Genomic DNA, 23,734 nt, shown 5'->3' with positions numbered 1-23,734 from the left:
TGCTCACAGCACAGCCAGCTGATTGGGAAGCCGCCCCCCAGGGCTGCTGTGAAAGCCCAGGCCAGCAACTGGATTCCTCCACGGAGGCACCCAGGGAAGCCTGTGCACCTCACATGGCTGCCCAGAGCAGCGGAGGAGTGGCCCAGGGAGCACATGGATGGGCAGGCATGTTCCCAGCCACTCCCAGAGTGGAGAGGTGTGATTTTCATGCCCCCCTGGGCCTGCGCCCTTAGCAGGGGCCAACCTAGCCAACCCCTAGGGACGCCCCCGAAGGCAGCTTCCTATGTCTCTATGGTTCCTCAATACCTACTGCTCTCCAAGCGTGCACTGCTTTCATCCTCTTGCAGTATTTATCCCTCTGGCTGATGCAGGTTTAAAACTGCAAACCCGAACATTTTACTCTTTTGAGGAACTCTCGGATATATAATTGACAGGTGGATTGTTGGAAGTCCCTTCTACTTATTCCATTCTTCTTATCTTTCTTTACCTTTCTATTCTGTTATTGTTTCCTTTAATATTATTATCTCTTTGTTCTCTTTCCTTTCCCTTTCCTTGTTGTTTTTTTTTTTTTTTTGCTGTGTTCCAGACTTCTGTATTATTCGTGGTCCCCTATTCAGGTGGTGCTGTGGGTTAAACCACAGAGCTTAGGACTTGCTGATCAGAAGGTCGGTGGTTCGAATCCCCGCAACGGGGTGAGCTCCCGTTGCTCGGTCCCTGCTCCTGCCAACCTAGTAGATAAAAAGGTATCGCTCCAGCGGGAAGGTAAACAGCGTTTCCGTGCGCTGCTCTGGTTCGCCAGAAGTGGCTTAGTCATGCTGGCCACATGACCCGGAAGCTGTTCTCCGGCTCCCTCGGCCAATAAAGCGAGATGAGCACCGCAACCCCAGAGTCCGTCACGACTTGACCTAATGGTCAGGGGTCCCTTTACCTTTATTCAGGGTTAAGGAAGGGCTAGCATGCAGATGAAAGTGATGGACAGATGATGTAGGACCTCATGTGAGAAGAAGGGAAGGGAAGATCTCCCAGGGTGGGAGATTGGGAGAAGAAAGGGAAGCTCCCAGGTGAGAGCTAGGAGGTTTCACATTTCTCTGTGTTGGTCAAGTTAAGATTTACCTGTGAAAGAGGACTTTATATGCCTTTTTACTTTTCATTTTTTAATTGTAGTGTTTTAATAAAATCTTACATACTAAAAAACAACAACAAACCACCTGCAAACCAGAGTAACTCCTGCTATAATTGCTTGATGGCAGTTTGCATGGCTGGAGAAGTGGTGTGAGCCCTTGGTAATACTGTGAGCATCATTCTTGCTTAACAAAGGTTTCGGCTCGTGTCTTGCTGCACATCCTTCTTGTCCCTGTTGCATCAGAGCAGGAGCTGATGTAGACACACTTCCGTGGCCCTTGTGTGAAGACAGAACAATCCCTTCTTTACATCAGGGATTGCAAGGACGGGAAATTCATTAAAATGCATGATGCCTGGAAGCTCGTTTTCCACTGATACTTCCAAAATACACTCTGCTACCATCAGTGAGAGAATGAAACATGCAATGTCATTTCTGTACAGATGTGCACAGGCACATACAGCTGTAGGAAGAACTTGTAAGTTTCACTCTTTTTGCTTCCCTCTATGCAGGTTTAAAAAGGGATGCGGGTGGCACTGTGGGTTAAACCACAGATCCTAGGACTTGCTGATCAGAAGGTCGGCGGTTCGAATCCCCGTGACGGGGTGAGCTCCGTTTGCTCGGTCCCTGCTCCTGCCAACCTACCAGTTTGAAAGCACGTCAAAGTGCAAGTAGATAAATAGGTACCGCTCCAGCGGGAAGGTAAACGGCGTTTCCGTGCACTGCTGTGGTTCGCCAGAAGCGGCTTAGTCATGCTGGCCACATGACCCGGAAGCTGTACGCCGGCTCCCTCGGCCAATAAAGCGAGATGAGCGCCACAACCCCAGAGTCGGTCACGACTGGACCTAATGGTCAGGGGTCCCTTTACCTTTATGCAGGTTTAAAAAGGAAAAAAATACACGTGAGTACATAATAACAAGTGAAGATTATACAGTTTTGCCATATATACATACTGTATATGCAGAAAAATAGGCACTTGCATAATGTTCACTTATTTATTTAAGAATATGTACCTTGACTCACATTCCTGTACATATACCATGTAGCACCCTGAGAGTGGTGGGGTCTTTCTTGGCTAGGAAGCGGGGTATACATTTTATCCATCAAGTCAATCAATAAAGAAAGTAAGTAGTGAGAATTTGTGAGAAGCTGACCTAAAGTGTAAATTTTATGATTTTAACAAGAGGTGATTATTTGCTTGCCTGCTCTTATACCAGGGAGCTTGTGAACTAATCTGCTTTAAGGCTGAATGCCAGAATTGCCTGAGTACAATCAATCAGTGACTCACTTGACAGCCAACCACATTTCGGCATGCTCCGAGACACACGTTGCCGTTGAGAAAATTTGGTTACAGTCACCAGAGATATTATCACCGTATAATGTTCATTATACATAAGCATTGCTGCTAAGAAGAAGGCTGAGGCCCGTGAGACCAAATTTCTTGCTATCTATTGTTCCTTGGAATTCTGACAACTGTACCATTATTTCAGTCATTTATCACTTGAGGAGGAGGAGGCAGCTGCACTGGGGGGTGTTCAGGGGCATCTCCTGATGCCACACAGCCTGGAGCACCCCTAGGCCGTGCCGGGTGGTGCAGCACCTCCTGATGCAGAGGAGACCAGCAGACAAGGGTAGGAGTGGGGAGGGGGAGAGGTCATGACTCAGAGACAGAAGAGGGGCAAAGCTGAGGGATAATGGGAGGAGCAGGGAAAAGCAGAGCTGGAGCAGCTGGCTGACACGTCATCACCAGAAAACATTCCAGACCCCCTGTCAGGGAACTGCCATCAGTGCCGGAGGGAGAGAGAGAGCTCCAGAGGGATCCCAGAGAGCGTCCTGGGATTGGGAGAAGCAGCCCATCTTCTGGGGAAGAGAATCAGCGTAGCACCAGTGGAGAAGGGGGGCAGATGGGGGAAGCGGCGAGGCGGTCCCATGACTCCTTGCCGGGGACCAGCAGGGGGAGGAAGGGTCCTCCGCTGCCTACGCCTTCCTTGCGCAGAAGGCTTCCGCGCAGGGAAAGTAGGAGGCGACTGGGCATGAAAGAACTTCTTTGCTGGAAGAAGTTCAAGAAACGCCCACTGACGGATTCTGCCAGCGATTGAGACAGCCACGGGTGAGTGGCTGTCCGGACAAAAAGGTTCACTTAGGCAACCCAGCCAGGTGTGGGCACCGGCTTATGCACGAGCAACCCCTTGAACCATTACACCCCCCTTCTCCCAGAACCCGGCATGCAGTGAAAGTAGGAGAGCAAAGAGCTAAGAGGCAAATGGCCTTAAGCAGCCGCCGTAAGGGTGGTGGTGCTATTGGCGACTGAGAAGGGAAGGGGGGGTGGAGATTACTTGGAGCAACACCATTATTTCAAGAGGCTACCTTTCTAAGTCTCTTTCTGTGAATATTGAATAAAAGACTTTGGTAAGAGGTTTCCCTGTCTTTCTATCCCTGGCAGCTGGCTGTGGTGGTGGGGATCCATTTTCCTGATGACTGACACAATGTCCATATTAGAAATGTTGCGGGGTATAACTATGTGGGAGACACTTTGCATTTAAAGTACATTATATACCCAGCTGATAACAGCAATTTGCAGGAGAAGGCTTCCTGCAGATACCATCTTAACAGGAGGTCCATTCTATACGATTCTGGCCCTTGAGTGCAGTGGCTCCCTCCCACTGCATATCAGACAGGCCTTGTCTCTATTATCTTTTTGGCACAAGCGCAGAAGCGGCGAATCGCAATGCACGTGTGCGCAGACGCACCACTGCAGGTTGTGCTCTTTTTATGTTGTGAACGGGCCTCCGGAATGGATCCCATTCACAACCAAAGGTACCACTGTAGATTAATATTCAGTTTGCTACCCCCCCCCCCGGCCACTTTATCTCCAGCCGCATTTCCTGTAAATCTATGCAATGCCTTGCGTTTCCATTGGAAAATGTCCCCGTCCTTGCCTGCAAGCTCTGTGGGAGGTTTAAAATGCCACAAATTCTGCTGAGGGGTGTGATTCATTGAGCAAACAGTGCCATGGAGTTGACTACTCGCAAAGGAAGGTGCTACATAATTGGAGTTTCAACATTCAACTCTAAGGCATTTGCTGGAGCACGTGTTTTGGCAAGAGCCTCTCCAGTTTGCTTTAGAAGGAATGATGTAACCCAGGGTTATACATGAGGTGACCAGCATGAAGTCACATTGTGTTTACAAATGATGCAACAGTGATATGCTGGAAACATACTGTATGCTAATACTGATCTCCTGAGTCTTTAGGTGCTTAACCCCAAGTACTTATCTATCTATCTATCTATCTATCTATCTATCTATCTATCTATCTATATCATCATCTACCTACCTACTTACCATCTGAATAAAATCCAGAAGGGATCTGCAATTAATTAGGAACACCACATTTCCCCCTTGGTACCCACTCCTGAAAACAGTGCATTTTAGAACTAGTTATTTGACCAAACTCTTGCCAGTTTCCGAAAGAAAATGCCTTTACTGAGCTGCATCTCCAAGTGATGTCCTCTGCTGTTTTGGTTGGCTGCTACAACAAGGTCCTATACTTTGTATTTGTGGTCAACCTCAGGTGGAAGACATCACTCGTTACCTGTTAGCTTGCCCCTTATAGGTAAAGGTAAAGGGACCCCTGACCATTAGGTCCAGTCGTGACCGACTCCGGGGTTGTGGCACTCATCTCGCTTTATTGGCCGAGGGAGCCGGCGTACAGCTTCTGGGTCATGTGGCCAGCATGACTAAGCTGCTTCTGGCGAACCAGAGCAGCACACGGAAACGCCGTTTACCTTCCCGCCGGAGCAGTACCTATTTATCTACTTGTACTTTGATGTGCTTTTGAATAGGGAGACCCAAAAGATCTGTTTCTGAAACCATAGTTCACACAAGAAAGCAGGTACATTCCAGCAGATATTTTATTTATTCAATTTATTTATCTATTCAGTTTATTTTGTATGATATAATAATAGCTTCATAACACAACATGGCCCTTTCATAACACAAAGTGGCCCTTTATGCACGAGTTGCAAAAAATAAATAAGGAAAGCTGAGTTTGATAACGTTGCTATATAAGCTGTTTTGGAGATTCAGAGGTTTATTTTGAAATCAAGCTAGGTTTAAGCTTGTTGGTGTCTCTGGTATCTTCTATCTCTTACAACTTGGGTGTAGGCTCATATTACGGGTGTATGTTCTGTATTATTTTATTATTATTATTATAATTGACTTTGTCATGGCTTTTGGCTAGAACAATAAACTGATTGATTGATATATAAATGAAGACTGAGATTGTTCAGAGCCCATGGGATACTGACTGACTGTTGAGAGTTGGAGTGAAGAGTGAAAAACAAGAGGGAGAGGGGAATAGATGGCGTGGCTGGAAACCTGAACCGGAGAAGCACCCCACGCTGCAATAGTTTGTTGCAGGGCCACACTTATGATGACAAATGACTGGAGTTACAGACAGTACCGTACTATTCCTTGGCATAGTAATTATTCTGCAGCTCATTTAACATGAACGAATGCACGGCCCTAATGCATGAACCGTCGACTGCAACATGATATAATTTCCCATCATTATAGAAGCTTAATTATTATAAAACAGCCACAGCAGGTTGTGATGAATGAGTTGCGAAGGTTGGAAAGAACAGGAGTCATTGCTAAGATAATTGGGCATATTTAATAGAATGATAATTATACAGGTCCCTTTTGTTCCCAAGGTATGGCATTTGAGGATTGCAATGTGTGATCAGGACGTGCTCTCAGGCTTTAAATAAAACCAAATACTTGCAGTGAAAGGGTAACTGTGGGAAATCATACAAAGTTGGAACACACACAGCATGGGCTCTGTTTACAGCCCCCCCCTTTTGTTCCAGGGACCTCCATTATCAACATTGCTCAGGATACGCTTTCAGGGGCGTATCATAGAGCATAGCTGAAGGTACTCCATGCTTCTGAAATTGTACTATACAGAGGCAGAACTCAGAATTAGACACAAAACCCCTTAATACCCCAGCTTTGAAATTTAAAAGCTACAAAGTTTTGACCCTGATGGCTGTGAAAATAAGATCGAAAGTGTAGGGAGGAATCTAGGGAAGGAGTAGGCAATGGATTGGCCTGCACAGTAATCACTTGACATGCCCCTAACACACCAGAGAACTCACACGGGCTGAATGGGCATGAAGGACAAGGAGAAAAAGAATGTCTGCAGAAAAGAGGAGGAATCAGCCAACAACCTCATGTTTCAGCATTAATTGAGAATATAGTAAGTCATCAATGTGAAAAAGAGGAGGACCTGTTTGCTCTTGTGTTGAATAAAGGTCCCAAGAAGTAAAAATACAAGCCACTCGACATTACATAGAGGAAGTAGCTATCTTATAATATTTATCAATGCCTGATTAGTAACACTGATGATCTTTACTGTGATCATGTTGGAGAAAGGACTACAGAAGACAGGAACAATTAATTTTTCTTCTTTCTTTTGGAAATTGTATTGAAATGTATTGCGTAGGAATATTAAAACATATATTTGGTTTATGAGGTATTCATATATGCAGTACAGTATTTATATTGAAGTATCAATTATAATGGATAGTGGCTCAGCTAGCATGGCACATTAAAGTTACTACAGTTAATGTAATTTATGGCTTTATGTGACCGTGTGACGTGCTCGTACATACTGCTTCAATCTTTTCAATTTAATCCTCACTCCACTTGCTGCCACCTCACCAGAAAACAGGTCTTTAATCTAGTTTCTTGTGTTATCTGAACCTGGACTCAGGGTTTATTTTCCCCAAACAATCCTTAGTTTGTGCTTGTGGGTTTGTTTGTTTTTGGGAGAAAAACAAACTATGAGCTTCAATTCAAATGTGGTTGAGTTTGGATGGCTTGTTTCCTTTCTGGTGCAGCAGGAGTGGGAGATGAGCACATTACAAACTTTTGACCAGTGTGTACCAGCATGCTGCTTATTCACACTAGACCATAGTCTATTTTAAGGTAATGGGACCCCTGACCATTAGGTCCAGTCATGACCGACTCTCGGGTTGCGGTGCTCATCTCGCTTTATTGGCCGAAGGAGCCGGCGTACAGCTTCCGGGTCATATGGCCAGAATGACTAAGCTGCTTCTGGCGAACCAGAGCAGCACACGGAAACGCTGTTTACCTTCCCGCCGGAGCGGTACCTATTTATCTACTTGCACTTTGACGTGCTTTCGAACTGCTAGGTTGGCAGGAGCAGGGAATGAGCAACGGGAGCTCACCCCGTTGCGGGGATTTGAACCGCCAACCTTCTGATCGGCAAGTCCTAGGCTCTGTGGTTTAACCCACAGCGCCACCTGCGTCCCTATAGTCTATTTTAGCTATGGTTTAATGTGGCATGTGAACCAGCGTTGTGTACATAACCTTGTCAATGAGGTGCTATACTATATATAAAGAATCACTACAAATGCATGTGAATTGCAGAGAAAAAGCTATGCAAGTATTAATATCCTGAACTATACTATTATAAAAATCTTGTTCTACAGTGCATTGATTAGGACACGTCTTTCTAAGGTCTGATGCTAAAACAGTCATGATCTGAAAACTTAACAGCAGCAAGACTATGTCAGCAAAACTGCCTATACAGGAATCGTCGTGCCGCAGGGTGGGAAATGCTACAAAATATTTGTATCTGTGAATGCTCTAAAAGTAGATTTCTCAGTAATTGTATGGAATTATTACAACTGTAACGTATAACATATGTTATGTACAAGTGAGTACGTGCAGTGAAAGAACCCCAATAGGAATGTGCTAGATACAAAATCTTAAGTGTTTGTTTGTTTTAATGGCACTTTTCTTGGCTTGAGGCCTGGAACACTTGGCATGAATTATTACTGCATTAAAACGCAGTTCTACTTTGGAATAACATTGCAGACATCCATATTTATTCTGTCTCAAGCAGTTCAGAGCTGAATTGACCCTGCTTTCGAAATATATTGAAAACTTTCCGTACCAGTCTAAAAAATCTAAAAATAAATAAAACTGATGGATAAAAGCTACTGTTGCCGTCTCTTTTATTTGCTTAGCTTTCACAGATAGTGTCAGTTCTGCAATCTTCAATTAGCTGTTAAACTTGGGTCCAAGTATTGCAGCCAGTGTAATATGCTAAAATGGTATACCTGCTGCTGTTGATCATGGCTTTCTGTTGATATCTAAGGGCTAAACTGCGGGAGGACAATTTTGCAGTGAGCCCTTGGTAAATTACAGTGAACAGTGAACATTCCTGCTACAGTCAATGGAATCGGTCAGTGCGGTCAAATCTCTCCCCAGCCCAAGGCATTTCAGGATTGGAACAGAGGTCAGTGTTTGCTCCCAATGAGGCTGCAGTGCTAGCTAACATTAAATAGGCTTGTCTTTTTTGTCACATTAACACTACATCCACACCATACGTTTACAGCAATTGTATCCCACTTTGGACCAAGAGACTGACTCAATATAACGCAGTCCCCTACAGTTCCTGTTCTGATTACTTCACCGTCACTTTCTCTCCTCACCTCTGCTCATAGAATCATAGAATTGTATTTCCCTTGATCATGACACCACACCATACCCCACAACTACCCCGTTTTGACTGACACATTCTGGATTTACAGAATGCTCACCCCAGGGAGGTTTGCCTGGCACCTTCATTATGTATTTTCAGGCACCAGGCTAAAATGTTCCTTTTTCAACCAGGCCTTGGGTTGATTAATATTCTACATGTGTCTATAGGGAGGGGGTTACTGTTTTGCTGTTTTACTTATTTTCACATTTTTATCCTGTATTTTACTCTGTGAATTGTCCTCATATCTTATGATGAAGGGTGGTATAGAAAACTAATAAATAATAATAAAATAAAGCCATTCCCAGCTTCTGATTGGGTCCAATAGCAACAAAGCCCAGATACTGAAGCCAGGTACTGTCTTGATAACAGCATTCGAAACTCCCATTGTTCTAGGCGCATTTTGCGACAGGGAATTAATTTCATTAGCGCGAGCAGTTTCTGAGCTTGGGGTGCAGGACTACAGTGGTACCTCGGGCTACATATGCTTCAGGTTACATACACTTCAGGTTACAGACTCCACTAACCCAGAAATAGTGCTTCAGGATGAGAACAGAAATCATGCTCCAGCGGCGCGGCGGCAGCAGGAGGCCCCATAGGCTAAAGTGGTGCTTCAGGTTAAGAACACTTTCAGGTTAAGTACAGACCTCCGGAACGAATTAAGTACTTAACCTGAGGTACCACTGTATGCTTAAAATTTCAGATTAAAACTGCAGAGTGGAAGGAAAGGAGGACCTTTTTCTGCCTCCCCACTTCCAGCTACTCCCTGAAGCCTGGAGAAGAGACCCCTTTAAGAATATTAGGGGTGTGGCCAGGGGAAGGACTAGATCATGTGAAAAATGAACATAATATTTTAGATGCAGTTCATTCATTTTCAGCTTTGTATTCTTACTATATAAAAAAGCGCACCTAGACATTCTGTTGTTGCGCCCATAATCTAGGTTTAAGGTGCTACTTAGCTCCTAGCTTTCATATCTCCGTTTCCAGCACTGCTTGATAATTCAGTTTCAGCTTAAAATGCATGCAAAAGGAACCCAATAACCATTTGCGCTTACAGTAACTGGTAATAAAACAATCACATTAGCGTAGCTAAGTCCTCAGCATGAAAAAGATGGAACTGCAACTAATAACGAAGTTAGATTCTATTTGTTTGGGCTTGAACGGAGGCTGTTATTTATTTATTTTTGGCCCCACTGATTTGCTTAGCTGTGCTAAGATGACTCTGTTATATATTACACAGAGACAGACTCTGGTACAGGCTGGGTTGGAGGGGGAGGGATCTAAAAATGCAACAGCTTTGGGTGTCCCATTACCAAGCAGAGTCACCTTCATAGCTCCAAATGGCTTGTAATCTGGGTCATTAAAAGGCCATCTGCTCTTGCACAAACCTGCCCAGCTATTAAGATCATCCTCAGAGGTCCATTCTCCTAGTATCAGCAGCGATAATTTGAGATAGGGCATTTTCTATTCTTGTGGCATCCCATCTTTGAAACCCGGTGAAAAATTTGCACAGGCCTAGCTGTGCTGGCAGCCAAATACAGACCATTGGTCCATCTAACTCTGTATTGTCAACACTGACTGCAGCGGCTCTCCAGGGCTTCAGATTGTGGGGAAATCAGCTTCATATAACCAACATTCTTAACTCTATTTTAATGCATGAGGGGGTTAAGACCATAGAGTGAGCTGTTCTGCCAGGTTTAGCTAGGTCACGCCCCCATCAGCTTGGGAGGAAGTGTCATCAAACTTTGTTCTTCCTGTTCCACCATGTGAGCACCAAGGAGTAAAGAGATCTGAGTTGGCTGCTGCAAATTTAAGCAAGCCACACAGTCAAACCTTGGTTCTCCAGTGGTTCCATTTTCGAACGTTTCGACTCCCAAATGCCAAAAACCCGGAAGTAAATGTTCCGGTTTCCGAAAGTTTTTCAGAACTCGGACGTCTGATGCAGCTTCCGCTTGAGTGCAAGAAGCTCTTGCAACCAATCGGAAGCTGCACCTCGGTTGTCGAACGTTTCGGAAGTCAAACAGTCTTCCGGAACGGATTTCGTTTGACAACTGAGGTTTGACTGTGTTTGTGTTTCTATACAAATAATTTAAGAATGTTCACCACTTTGGAGCCTAAGTTTTACTGCTTTTGTATTCTGACTGATGTATGGAAAAGCACATGGATCTGACCTTTAAAAGTTTGTAAGTAAACCATTTTTAACTTACCCAAATGTGTGGTCTCTTTCTGTGCTAAGGGAAGAGGGGAACTTTGGAAGGAACTTAGAAAGGGTGTTTTAAAAGTCTAACACTTTACTTTGCTGTATATTTTGTGATTTTCAATCTCTGCTAGGGTTCTCTCACCAAAGAGTACTTGCCCCAAACCTGGATCTTGGGCATCCAGGGAATTCTCCTTATATTTACCTAGTTTTCTTTACACCAAATAAAACCAACATAGATAAGGCGTCTTTCCTAGCCCTGACTATAGATGCCGAGCTTTGAAACTGGGACCATCTGCATGCAAAGCAGATGACCTATCACTGAACTACAGCCGTTCTCCCCAAGATTCCACTTACACTAGCCCTGGCCAGCATGGCAAATGGTCAGGGATGACAGGAATTGTAGTTGTGGAAGTCAAATATCTGCTCTGCCTTAGGGCAGGGACGACTAGCTCTGCCAAGGGCAGCAATGACACATTGCTGGGGATGTGTGCTTCATCATATCCCTGACACCTAGAGTCTACCTGTAGGTTTCCCAGCAAATTTAAAAAAATAATTTTTTGACAGTAAATGACAAATACTTAGTAAAGTATTTTAATTCATCTTCTCGGAGAACTTTAACTTGCTTATAGTTTATGGTAGTTAACTCTCAAGACTATAAAAATGTCTGAAACTAATTTCATTTTCTATTACAGGCTATGCTGCAGAGCTAATTTTACATCTACAGAACATTCAGTTCTTGCTTTTAAAAATGATATAATGGGAAAATATGTTATGGCTGAGAATTATATGCATTTTCTTCGCCTCTGGGGAACGTTTGTGTAATCAAGGAAGACTTTTCATGTCCAGGGTAATCTTTAAACACACTAGTCTGAAAAATATATGGGGAAAGAGAAGGATAAACATAGTTGCCAGCTAAAAACACCAAACATATTTGAACTATATAAGAAGATTTACTTTTGGCTATTTGATGAGCTGGCACTTCAACATAAACCATGTGGCTGTTTCTCAGAAAAAGGTCCTATTCCCTGTGGATTTGTTATTCTCAATTAATTCAGTTAGTTTTGTAATGGTTTTGGAAGCCATTATTTGGCCCTGCATTAAGCTTTCTACATTTTTGTTAACTGCCAGGGACCATGCTGAGGAGGGCTGCACGGAGGAAGAATGGTGGGAGCCACGCCCTCCTCCTGATCCTGAATCTTCCCAGGAGCAGGAGGACAGTATAGATTTGGAACAGTGGTTTGCAGAGGGTCATAGTTCGGAAGGCAGAAGCTGGGAAATACTAGGTGGGGAACAGTTAGCAGAAGAGACACTAGAAGAGAGAGAGTTAACAGATTCACAGTCTCTGGATAGTATCCACCCCCCTTCCCCAAAGTCTCGGAGAGCTCAGAAAGTGTCAGAACAGAAAGCACAGAGACTACAAACTCAGATTACAAAACATAGGAGTGACATGGATTAATAGGGACGGAAGGGGGAGTGACCTTAATTGGGAGCACTGCCATTCTTGTTAGATGCGTTCTTTTGTCCTTCACTATGCTGTGGGTTAAACTACAGAGCCTAGGGCTTGCTAATCGAAGGTCGTGGTTCGAATCCCCGTGACAGGTTGAGCTCCTGTTGCTCGGTCCCTGCTCCTGCCAACCTAGCAGTTCGAAAGCACGTCAAAGTGCAAGTAGATAAATAGGTACCGCTGCTCTGGTTCACCAGAAGCAGATTAGTTATGCTGGCCACATGACCCGGAAGCTGTACGCCGGCTCCCTTGGCCAATAAAGCGAGATGAGCGCGCAACCCCAGAGTCGTCCGCAACTGGAACTAATGGTCAGGGGTTCCTTTACCTTTACCTTTTTATGTTTATTAAAGAAACTATCTGGTAAGAATTCCCTTTTGTTTGATCTGCTCATTTACGGCCAGGGGGGCGGAAGCCAATTCTCTGAAGCCTGACAATAACCGAGAATTAGATGTGATTCAAAATGTGCTTCTTAAAGTCGCTTTTAAGAAAACTCCCTCAGTGGTGGGGAGGACCAGGACCAGGACTGTGTATCATGAAGGATTGATACTGGCAGTGGAAGCTTCCCTTCTGGGACTAACTGTTCATGGGACGGTTTAGTTTGCATGGAGCTCAAGCCTTTGAATATGTGCTGAGACACATATTGCATTAAATTGGCCACCCTCCTAACTACATCTGCATAGGATTCCGGGCTTAGTTTAGTCTTGCATTGATTTATTAAAGGAGGGAAATGATGTGGAAATCTCAAGGGAGTGCAGCGAAAGGTCAGTATAAGTAATGTCCTAAAACAGGACTCGCCAGCCACACAGCTTTACTTTTCTGCTATGCATTACATCATCTAGACTGTACAGAAGTGGAATGAAAAAGGTCTTGTGAGATGTGCCTGGGGCTGAGCAAATGGTCTTTCATGCAAATAAGGCAAGCCAAATGGTACACAAGAAGGGGCAAAACTTCCTAGTCAATCAGGGGGAAATAACTCCCCTAATTAGAATGTCTAAAAATCTTTTTCTGTCTTTTTTGCATTCTGAGATCCTGGATGAAGCTCATTCAGCTTAGGTTTCCTGAAAGTTAAATGTGTTGTTTTTTTGCACTTGGCTCATTCCATTTACAATGGAATTGAGCTATATTTTGCTCTGCTGTTTTTACTGTACCATAATTAACTGGTGGGCTGACAAGATGCTATCTATCTGTGCAATTTGCAATTTATTTATTTTTTATAAAAAAGCAGAGTCTCCTTCTGTCCCCAGGGTTGTTTCTTATGGCACAGAGCAATGACATTGTTTATGAGTAGGTTCTTACTTAAAACAAACTGCTCTGATTATGTAAGGTGCCTCCTACAGAAAAAAGCCATTTTAGCAAGCTATTTATTAAGCGTGTGGATAGGGCAAGTAATTTCACTGCTGATGGTATTTACTGAACTGTAAAAATTCGGTTGCAACAGAAAAAAATAAAGATCTGCCTTGCTTTCTCTGGATCTTGCCTCCATCCATTCTTCTCTGACAGATAATGGATGTAGGGGGACACAGAGTTTCTTGATGGGGAGTTGGGCTGTAAAAGCCAACCCCAATTGTTTTCTACAACACTGGTCTATTCCCTTTCCCTGCAAGCCTGCCTGTCACCATTGCCTTAGATCAGGGCCCTAAGTTGTCAAAAGCCAATTTCGCTCTCTAACACCTGCCATGAAGAATCAGAAAAAGGTTAGACTGTCAGGAGGAAGCCATTTTATTTTACAGCTATTTAAAAATTGCTGAGGTTACTGGTAAACCACCGTCAAAGTCCAAATTGTCAACCACCCCTACATCTTGTCACTGAACTGCTGTATATTATTTCCCACCTTTGCCCCCCTCCCTTTATCCGTTTTAAATTTGTCCACCCTGAAGTGTTGAGTTTATCAATAGCCCTAATGCAAGGAAGACAAAAATACAGCTACAAAGGAATTAACTTATTATGTACTTTGTGTTGTTTAAATTGCCATTTTATGTTGTGAAGTGCCCTGAGATCTATAGGTATGGGGCAGTATACAAATTTAATAAATCGTCATCATTACCATCATCTTTTATATGACCTCTCAGCTATAAGTACCATTGAGTTTATGCTGGTTTACTCCCAGGCAGAGTTCGAAACTCTATTGTTCTAGGCGCGTTTTGTGACAAGGAATTTTATTAGCGTGAGCAGTTTCTGAGCTCTGGGTGCAGTAAAGTAAAGGTAAGGGTAAAAGAACACTGGACGGTTAAGTCCAGTCAAAGGTGACTATGGGGTACAATGCTCATCTCGCTTTCAGGCCAAGGGAGCCGACGTTTGTCTATAGACAGCTTTCTGGGTCATGTGGCCAGCATGACTAAACCGCTTCTGGTGCAACAGAACACTGACGGAAACCAGAGTGCATGGAAACGCCGTTTACCTTCCCACCTCAGTGGTACTGCACCCAAGATTTCAGATTAAAACTGCAGTGGAAGGAAAGGAGGACCTTTTTCTGCCTCCCCCCTTCCAGTCACTCTCTGAAGACTGGAGAAGAGACTCTCTTAAAAATATTAGGGGGGCAGGCAGAGGAAGTATGGCTTTGTGTTGTTGTTGTTTTTTGCAGTCTTCAGATGAGGACTAGACTATGTGAAAAATTAGCTGCAGATCATTCATTTTCAGCTTTGTATTCTTGTTAATTAAAAAGTGTGCTTAGACATTCCGTTGTTGCGCCCATAACCTAGGTTTAAGGTGCCATTTAGCTCCTAGCTTTCATATCCCACTCTGTAACACTGCCCCCGGGTCAATAGATACACGAATTAAGCCTAGTTTCTTCCCCATATTATATACTGTATACAGCAGGAGTGGGGAACCTTTGACATGTCCACCATGTTGTTGAACTACAACTCCCACCCTCCCTGGTCACAGGCCATGCTTGCTGGGGCAGATGGGAGTTGTAGTTCAGCAACATCTGGCGGGCCAAAGGTTCCTCACACAGTAACTGCACAGCTCAATGCAGAGTTCTGCACATTCACTTCTTTTGAACTGAATGGCTTTTAATCACGCCTACTTTGAGTAGGATCTAGCTGCATATTACTAGCAGAGTAATATTCCAGTCGGATCCTTGCAGTCACGTGTTCTTCACCTCTGTGCTTTTCAAGAAGGTTGGGGAACCTTGTGATACTTTGGATATACTATACACTATATGGGATCCACTGCATTTCGCTTACAGTTCTGTGGTTAGTGGCTTTATGACCCTGTGATTCTAAGAAATATATATAGCATACATTCTATGATTTCCTATTGATATCTGGGAAGGCTAGTAACTCAGCGGTGGAGCATCTGTCTTGCCTGTAGAGATATTTGAATATAATAATAATAATAAACAAATAAAATAAAATAAACAAATAAATAATTTTTATTATTTGTACCCTGCCTATCTGACTGGGTTGCCCAAGCCATTCTGGGCGCCTTCCAGCATCTACAAAAACATGCAGATATCAGACCCTCCATGTGTCCCTATTTTCCAGGGACAGTCCTGGATTTACAGAAGCCATCCCAATTTCTTATTTGATCTCAGAATGTCCCACTTTTCCTTAGGACGACCCTATTTTCATCGGAGAAATGTTGGAGGGTATGGAGTTATCTGACCCCTGAGCCATCTGAAGACAGCCCTGTATAGGGAATGGCTGTTGTTTTTTTAAAAAATGCTTAATGTTTTATTATGTTTTTATTTATGTTGGAAGCAGCCCGGAGTTGCTGGGGCAACCCAGTCAGATGGACGGGGTACGACTATTACTACTACTATTAGATAGGATGGCCCTATTTTCATTGGAGAAATGTTGGACAGTATGAGATTTTCGTTCATTGGGAAGCCGCAGCATATGACAAGCTTTAGTAAGGAGCACATATAAATAAATATAGGCACAGCGCAAAGAAGGGCTCCCACCTGCCTGGAAAATCCCACACGCAGCTCCTTCTCTCAGGTGTAGATACGGAAATGCCCTGTGCACGCGATCCGCGCTCACACGTTCACGGGGAGGGGGGGGATGAGGAGACTCTAGATTGAACTCACACGCCTCGAACCCAAAGTTGGCGCTTGTCCAGAGAAGCAAAGCGCGCCGCCCTTTGAACTAGGCTCCATTTTTCCGCCCTTGCTTTGCCCCACTAGACTCTGGAAGCTCCTCCTGGAAGGGGCGGCTCCGCGAAAGCCGGCCGCTCACGGGCCGGGGCTTAGCAACCGCGGCGTCTCCCGTGTCAACGAAAGAAAGAAGCGGGGCGGCGGCGCCACCGTGGAACTCCTCGCCGGCGCGTCACAATGGGATGGAAGCGACCGGGGGGCTCGAAGCAGGTGAGGCGGGGCGCCTGCAGGGGGCGCACGGGAGCAGCCCCCTCTCAGATGGGGGCTTCTTCCCACGGTCGTCTGAAGGCTTCCAGCTCTGGCTGGTTCACCCTACGGGCCCCCTATCCTCCTGTCCCCCCATCGCCCTGGGGACAGATTTCCCTCTCTACGCCTGTGCCAAGTTGGGGCGCTGGGCACTTGATTGATGCGAACGACACAAAATGAGTGAGGTCCTTATTCATTTTATAGAAACATAGAATTGTAAGGGATGCCCGAGGATCATCTAGTCCAACCCCCTGCAATACAAGAATCTTTTGCCCAGCGTGGGGATGAAGAGCCTCACGCTCTACTGGCTGAGCTGTCTTAAAGGCAACTGTTGTGATTCGTCACTGTTGTTGGTAAAGGTAAAGGGACCCCTGACCATTAGGTCCAGTCGTGGCCGACTCTGGGGTTGCGGTGCTCATCTCGCTTTATTGGCCGAGGGAGCCGGCGTACAGCTTCCGGGTCATGTGGCCAGCATGACTAAGCCGCTTCTGGCGAAACCAGAGCAGCGCACGGAAACGCCATTTACCTTCCCGCCAGAGCGGTACCTAGTTATCTGCTTGCACTTTGACGTGCTTTCGAACTGCTAGGTTGGCAGGAGCAGGGACCGAGCAACAGGAGCTCACCCCGTCGTGGGGATTCGAACCGCTGACCTTCTGATCGGCAAGTCCTGGGCTCTGTGGTTTAACCCACAGCACCACCCACGTCCCTACTGTTGTTGGTAGTTTTACATTAATTCTCCTTGTGCTTTGGAGTGTGTGTGCGCTAGCAGTCTACATGGAATCATAGAATGGTAGAGCTGGAAGGGACCCCAAGTGTCATCTAGTCCAACCCCCTGCAATGCAGGAATCTTTTGCCCAATGTGAGACTCGAACCCACTACCCTGACATTAAGAGTCTCATGCTGTACCGACTGAGCCACGTGTATACACATGCTGAACAGCTTGGTAGGTTTCTGGATGAAACATCTGCTTTGGATCCATTCCAGTCCGGCTTCCGCGCTGGTCATGGGACCGAGACGGCTCTGGTCGCCCTAACAGATGATCTCCGCAGGCAGCTGGATCGAGGCGGGTCAGGGCTGCTGATTCTTCTAGATCTGTCAGCAGCCTTTGACATGGTCGATCACGAACTCCTGGACCACCGCCTTGCCGACGTGGGGATCCAGGGCACAGTCCTTCAATGGCTACGCTCGTTTCTCTCTGGTCGGGGACAGAGGGTGGCGCTTGGGGGGGAATTGTCATCGCGCCACTCCTTGGTGTGTGGAGTGCCTCAGGGTGCGATTCTCTCCCCGATGCTTTTTAACATCTTTATGCGCCCCCTCGCCCAGCTTGTCCGGAGTTTTGGGCTGGGTTGCCATCAGTATGCTGATGACACCCAACTCTATCTGTTGATGGATGGCCATCCTGACTCGGCCCCAGACACACTGACCAGATGTCTGGAAGCTGTGGCTGGATGGTTACGTGGGAGCCGGTTGAAGTTAAATCCTTCGAAGACAGAGGTCCTCTGGCTGGGGCGGGACGATATGGGATTGAGGGGGCAACTCCCATCTCTTGCGGGGGTGCAATTAGTGCCAGCACCGTCCGTTAAGAGTTTGGGTGTAATCTTCGATACCTCCCTTTCTATGGAGGCGCAGATTACAGCTATAACAAAGGCGGCATTTTTTCATCTCCGCCAAGCTAAGCAGTTGGCCCCTTATCTCTCTCGCCCTGACCTAGCCACTGTGATCCATGCGACGGTCACCTCCAGACTGGATTATTGTAACTCGCTCTACGTGGGGCTGCCCTTGAGACTGACCCAGAAACTCCAGCGGGTGCAGAATGCCGCGGCGAGACTCCTTATGGGGTCTTCGCTGCGAGATCACATTCATCCGGTACTATACCAGCTGCACTGGCTCCCGGTGGAGTACAGGATCAGGTTTAAGGTGCTGGTTTTAACCTTTAAAGCCCTATACGGCCTAGGACCCTCGTACCTACGGGACCGCCTCTCCTGGTATGCCCCACAGAGAAACCTACGGTCTGCAAATAATAACATCCTCAAGGTCCCAGGCCTCAGAGAGGTTAGGCTGGCCTCAACTAGAGCCAGGGCCTTCTCGGCTGCGGCTCCAATCTGGTGGAATGCTCTGTCACAAGAGACTAGGGCCCTGCGGGACTTGACATCTTTCCGCAGGGCCTGCAAGACAGAGTTGTTCCGCCAGGCCTTTGATCAGGGCGCAGCCTGACTCCCTCCTCTGGCAACCTGCACAGAACTTTGCTTAATTGGTTGCCATCAATTTGATTTAATTAATTTTTATAATGAAATATTTTTAGATTGTGTGATTATTTGATTATTTGATTGTTGTTAGCCGCCCTGAGCCCGGCTTCGGCTGGGGAGGGCGGGATATAAATAAAATTTATTATTATTATTATTATATACACAAGGTTATTATAGAATCAAAGCTTTAGAGCTTGATGTTTTTATTATGTTTTTAGATATGCTTTAAGCTGCCCAGAGTGGCTGCGCAAATCCAGCCAGATGGGCTGAGTATAAATAATAAAATTATTATTGTTATTATTAGTGATACTATTATTAGCTCAGGAATTATTATTATTATTTATTGTTTACCTGCCCTTTACCCTAAGGTCGTAGGGTGTGTAACAACAAAATATTAGAAATGGTCCAAAGCAACTTCTAGTCTCAAAAATAAGGGGTGTCCTAAAAATATACAGCTCAAGCATCAAAAGGCTGGGTGAAGAAGTAGATACAGTATAGTTTTGACAGTTCCAAGCCCTGAAGGTGGGCCTTGGGTTGCATAAATATGGGGGCATTTGTGAAGTGCAGGTTTTCCCAGCACAGTTCGGCAGCAGGAGGACAAACTATGCTCTTGGGAAACCTCTCTTTCACAGCTTTGACATCTTGAGCCTGCTCAGAAATAATTCTTGTTTGAATACAGGCTGCGGTCCTGACCATAGCTACTCAGAAGTCCAATTGAACTTAATGGGGTTTACTCCCAGGTATGCTTGGTTTGATGTGAAGATGGGGGGGGGGGACTTAACGTGGATAATTCTAAGCCAAAACCTGAAAGTGGGAGGTATAAAATTGCCAGAGCAGTTCAGGTAAAGAAACTTGAGTTTTTCACTCTTAGTTCCTTAGAGGGAAAGAGCTGGAAGCCATATGGACCAAGCAAATAATGTGGATAAACGGGGAATCTTTTTTGTGAGCAGATTTCCAACCTTGTATATTTACATTTCAGGTAATAAATTGGGAAATCTAGTCACAGAACTCCCACACAAGATATATTTCGGCCCTCACACATGCTTTGCTCATAAGTGGGTAGCGGTAGTAGCATGTGGTCAGCTTTCTACTTCTAGGCCGCAATGTAGTTATTGAGATGTTTTCTCCCACAGAAATGGTCTTGGTGACAAATGTAAGCAGGAATTCAGTTCTATACATGTTCCCTCTTGGAATTCATGCCATACCTGCAATTCCACACCTCCACACCTGAACATAGAATGTGAAATTGTTTAGAGTGGAATCATTTTCTCTGGGAAATTGAAATAGGTCTGTCTAAACATGGAAAACCAAGCCAAGCTGTTCCCTCCCTCCTCACTGCCAGGTTGGATTCAAAAAGCTATATGTGGGCAACCTCCCAAGTTTCACTGGGTTTTGTATGGACTCTTGCCAGTTTATTACTTTGCAATTTTACTGCTCCCTAAGCTTCCTGAGAAGTCCATGCATTTATTATAAGGTGTATTGTTTTCCTAGCATAGATGGCTGCGTCTGTAAAAATTTAAAAATCCATACTAAAGCTTGGATGCAAGAGATGTGCTTATATTTCCCCCCAAACTGAAGACACTGACAGTGGGTAAAAGCTCTTTCCAAACTTTCCCACTGAAAACTTGGTTTAAAATGTTGGTCTTAAGATTTTTAATATTTCTCTAATTAGCTGGGCCATCCCTCAATTTAAGCTGAGTTTTGCTTTTTACGGATTCTTTTTCCGTCGGAACCCCTGTATGTTCTTCTCCCATTTGCCTCACAATTGCCTGAGCAGTTCAGGTGAAGAAACTTGAGCTAGCAAGGAATTAAATTCCAGAGTGAAAAAAGAGAGTGTGCTACATCCAAGCCTCTGAACAGCTATCAAAATAGCACGGCATCTGGTTCTGGTAGCTGGGACTTTTGCACTCTATTGAATTACAGTGCTTATCGCAGGATTTCATTTGCCATGGAGTCACCAGCTCGGGTATCCATGTTATATTAGAGGGACTAGATTGCAGTGATTCCTAGTAGCTTCTCTTGTGAATGAATACTGTTAATCACAGCACTTTTTTGGTGCCAATGTGGTATAGCGGCTTGAGTATTGGGCTAAGACCTGAGAGACCAGGGTTCAAACCTCCACTCAGCTCACTGGGTGACATCTGACCAGTCACTCACTCTCAACCTAACCTACCTCACAGGGTTGTTGTGTTTATAAGATGAGGAGGAAAACTGTGTTTGCCACCTTGAGCTCCTTGGAGAAAAAGATTAGAACAAGTGTAAAATAAATATATAACTATGCAAAGTGCTTTACAATCCTAATTCATTCTTTTTTGCCACCTTGTAAGGCTGGTCCTTATTATTCCCATTTTACAAACTGGGCAATGGAGGATGATAGCTATTGGCTTGTTCAATGTTACTCAGGGCTCCTTTCCAGGAAAAAAGAGTGATTTCCATGTAAGATTATTTTGATGTGGCAATTGAACATAGATAAACAACGGAGACTGACTGCAGACTCAATCAGCATACATGCTGCAGTTAATGATCATGCATGTGGGATCACCACAGATTATGATCCACAGAATAAAGTATCAGTACTTAGTATTTAAAGCATTTCACACACATTATCTCATATGGGATACATGTGGAATTCATGCAAATTGTTCTATGGAAGCGACCTTTGCATAGGGATTTTGCAACATGAAATCACGGCATCAAAGTACTTGAATTCAGGCCCTAATTTACCACGGGTAAATAAACTGCAGTGATTCATATGTTTTATAGCTGACACTTAGAGACAAGAGTTCTGTCTCCCTGGAGGCAAAATGCACAACTTACCACTTGGTACCGCAGCCAAAGGGTAAATGTTTGCACAAACCCTCTCCTGTGCACATATAGGGCATTTTGAAGGGCTTCCTAGATACGGCATCACTAGCCCTGTTGTTCTGGTCTTCTTGTTTGAAGTTGCCCAAGTGACTACAATGGTATGTGGATCTGGAACACTGGAATAACATTTTGCCAGGTAACTGAAGAGGCCAGAGTGATTCACTTCTTTACTCTGGTCTTTGGCACCCAAAACATACATTTCTAGGACCCACCCAATTATTGTGCCTGCAGTCTGTTTTAAACTATTTTCACCATTGCATTTTAAACCCCTGTAACTTTCCCAGGGCCTTTATGGGCGGATAATAAATCAAAATAGTAATTATAATTCAAATACACATTAGAATTTGGATCTTAAGACAACTTCAGGAATTTGACTGAAGGAAAGTTCCCTGTTTCCTCCCTACTCACCTCTCAGCCACCCAGACAGCTTTAAAATCGCTTCAGAGGGTCAACCAGGGGTTCGGAGCGAGACACTATCAGCATACTGATAACACTCAGCTCTGCTTTTCATTGGACGAGGGCCAGTCAACTGAAGCTCAATCCCAACAAGAGGGGAAAGCTGTGGGTAGATGGTTCTTGTATTCTGGGAGTTTGCATTCTACTTGCTCTAGAATGGGTTGCATACTCCCCCCCCCCCCCCCGCCGAAGGGTCAGGTTCACTTCTTGGTTCCCTGTTCCCATTGGATCCAGTTTTGCTCTCTAGAGCCTTGGTCCACAGCACCTCCTCCTTTCTGCGTCACCAACTGCAGCCTCTGCCGGACAGGAATGCTCTGGGTCACAGTTAGCCACACCGTGATCACCTCTTGATTAGACTGCTATAATGGTATTTTAGGTGTGGCTTGAAAGATGACCAGGAAGCATCAGTTGGTGCGGAACACAGCTGTCGTGATTTGATAAGGATATCTGGATCCCATCTCCAACGCAGTTGGCAAAAGCTTCATATTGCAGCTTCGCTAGCAAAACATCTTGGGGGCCCAGGTAACTAAGGGTGCAGGCACCAACCATAGCTTTTCTCTTCTCCAAACAAGATGACAATAGAATGACCTCACTAGAGATCCTTGCCTTGCACCAATACTTCTTTCTTTCAGGCACCAGGTTGAACCTGGTGTACATAGAACCTTCTGTATTTCCTCTGGTTTTAGGCATTTTTTTTATTGTTGCCCATGGTTTCACCTCCTAGTAAGTTCTTTTAATGTTTATTACTAATGCTGTGGTATTTTTAAAACATTCTTTTTATTTCATTTTCCTTAAACAGGTAAGTTACCTTTTTGTAACCATTTTGTCGCTGTGGTATGCTAGTGAGAAGTAGTATAGAAATATTTGAAATAATTAGACAGCACAATCTTAACCATGTCTGCTCAGAAGTAAGTTCTGTTGAATTCAGTGGGGCTTCCTCCTGGGTAAGTGGGAGGACTAGGTTTCTGGCTAATAAAAGCTGTTGGAGCTGGTGCTAACTTTAATTTAAATTTAAATTCAATTTATAGCATCGAGACCAGACCTGATTTACTGGTTGGATGGCATCAATAAAAAACAAACAAACAATCATGTGTTTTTATTCATGTTTTAAGGGGAACACAGAAGGAAGCAAAAAATCAGTGTGGTTGCAATGACTGGCGGCATAGGTAAACGGCTTGCATGGAGTGAACGTGAGTATTCTAAGGTTATGATATTTTATTAATAAAATTACACATGGAACTTCTGTTGGAGCTATGTTGTGTCTTTGACTGTATAAAGTGGTATTCACAGTGCTTTCAGTGTATTGTGTGAATGTATCTAATGTCTCTGTGCAAACCTATGCTTTGTAACATGAAACCTCTTAAGTCTAATTCCAGACTCAGCTCTACGTATGGAATGTTTTTGTACATGTATCTTCTTGTACATAAAGAG

General features: G+C 44.6%; 1 protein-coding gene and 1 long non-coding RNA gene across 4 annotated transcripts in view; one reads left to right on the top strand and one right to left on the bottom strand.

The window, feature by feature from the left end:
* Nucleotides 1–1,137: 1,137 nt before the first annotated feature.
* On the bottom strand, nucleotides 1,138–16,431 carry LOC308474877. Its single transcript, XR_013984986.1, has 2 exons — nucleotides 16,299–16,431; nucleotides 1,138–1,399 (listed from the first exon to the last, which is right to left on the bottom strand). It is a non-coding gene; the product is annotated as an uncharacterized lncRNA (long non-coding RNA).
* A 142-nt stretch (nucleotides 16,432–16,573) lies between these two features.
* Nucleotides 16,574–23,734, top strand: part of VWA3B (von Willebrand factor A domain containing 3B) — a 66,428-nt gene continuing 59,267 nt past the window's right edge. For 2 of the 3 annotated variants that reach the window (XM_081001284.1, XM_081001283.1), the window contains exons 1-2: nucleotides 16,574–16,700; nucleotides 23,416–23,493. In XM_081001284.1, the coding sequence (XP_080857410.1) occupies nucleotides 16,673–16,700; nucleotides 23,416–23,493 (106 nt within the window). In that variant the 5' untranslated portion in view covers nucleotides 16,574–16,672. The other variant, XM_081001285.1, reaches the window with a different exon arrangement.

Source organism: Podarcis pityusensis, assembly GCF_964106645.2.
Source record: "Podarcis pityusensis genome assembly, chromosome: 4".
Lineage (NCBI taxonomy): Eukaryota > Metazoa > Chordata > Lepidosauria > Squamata > Lacertidae > Podarcis > Podarcis pityusensis.
Note: the sequence above shows the minus strand (reverse complement) of the source record. Positions and strands in the feature narration are given on the sequence as shown.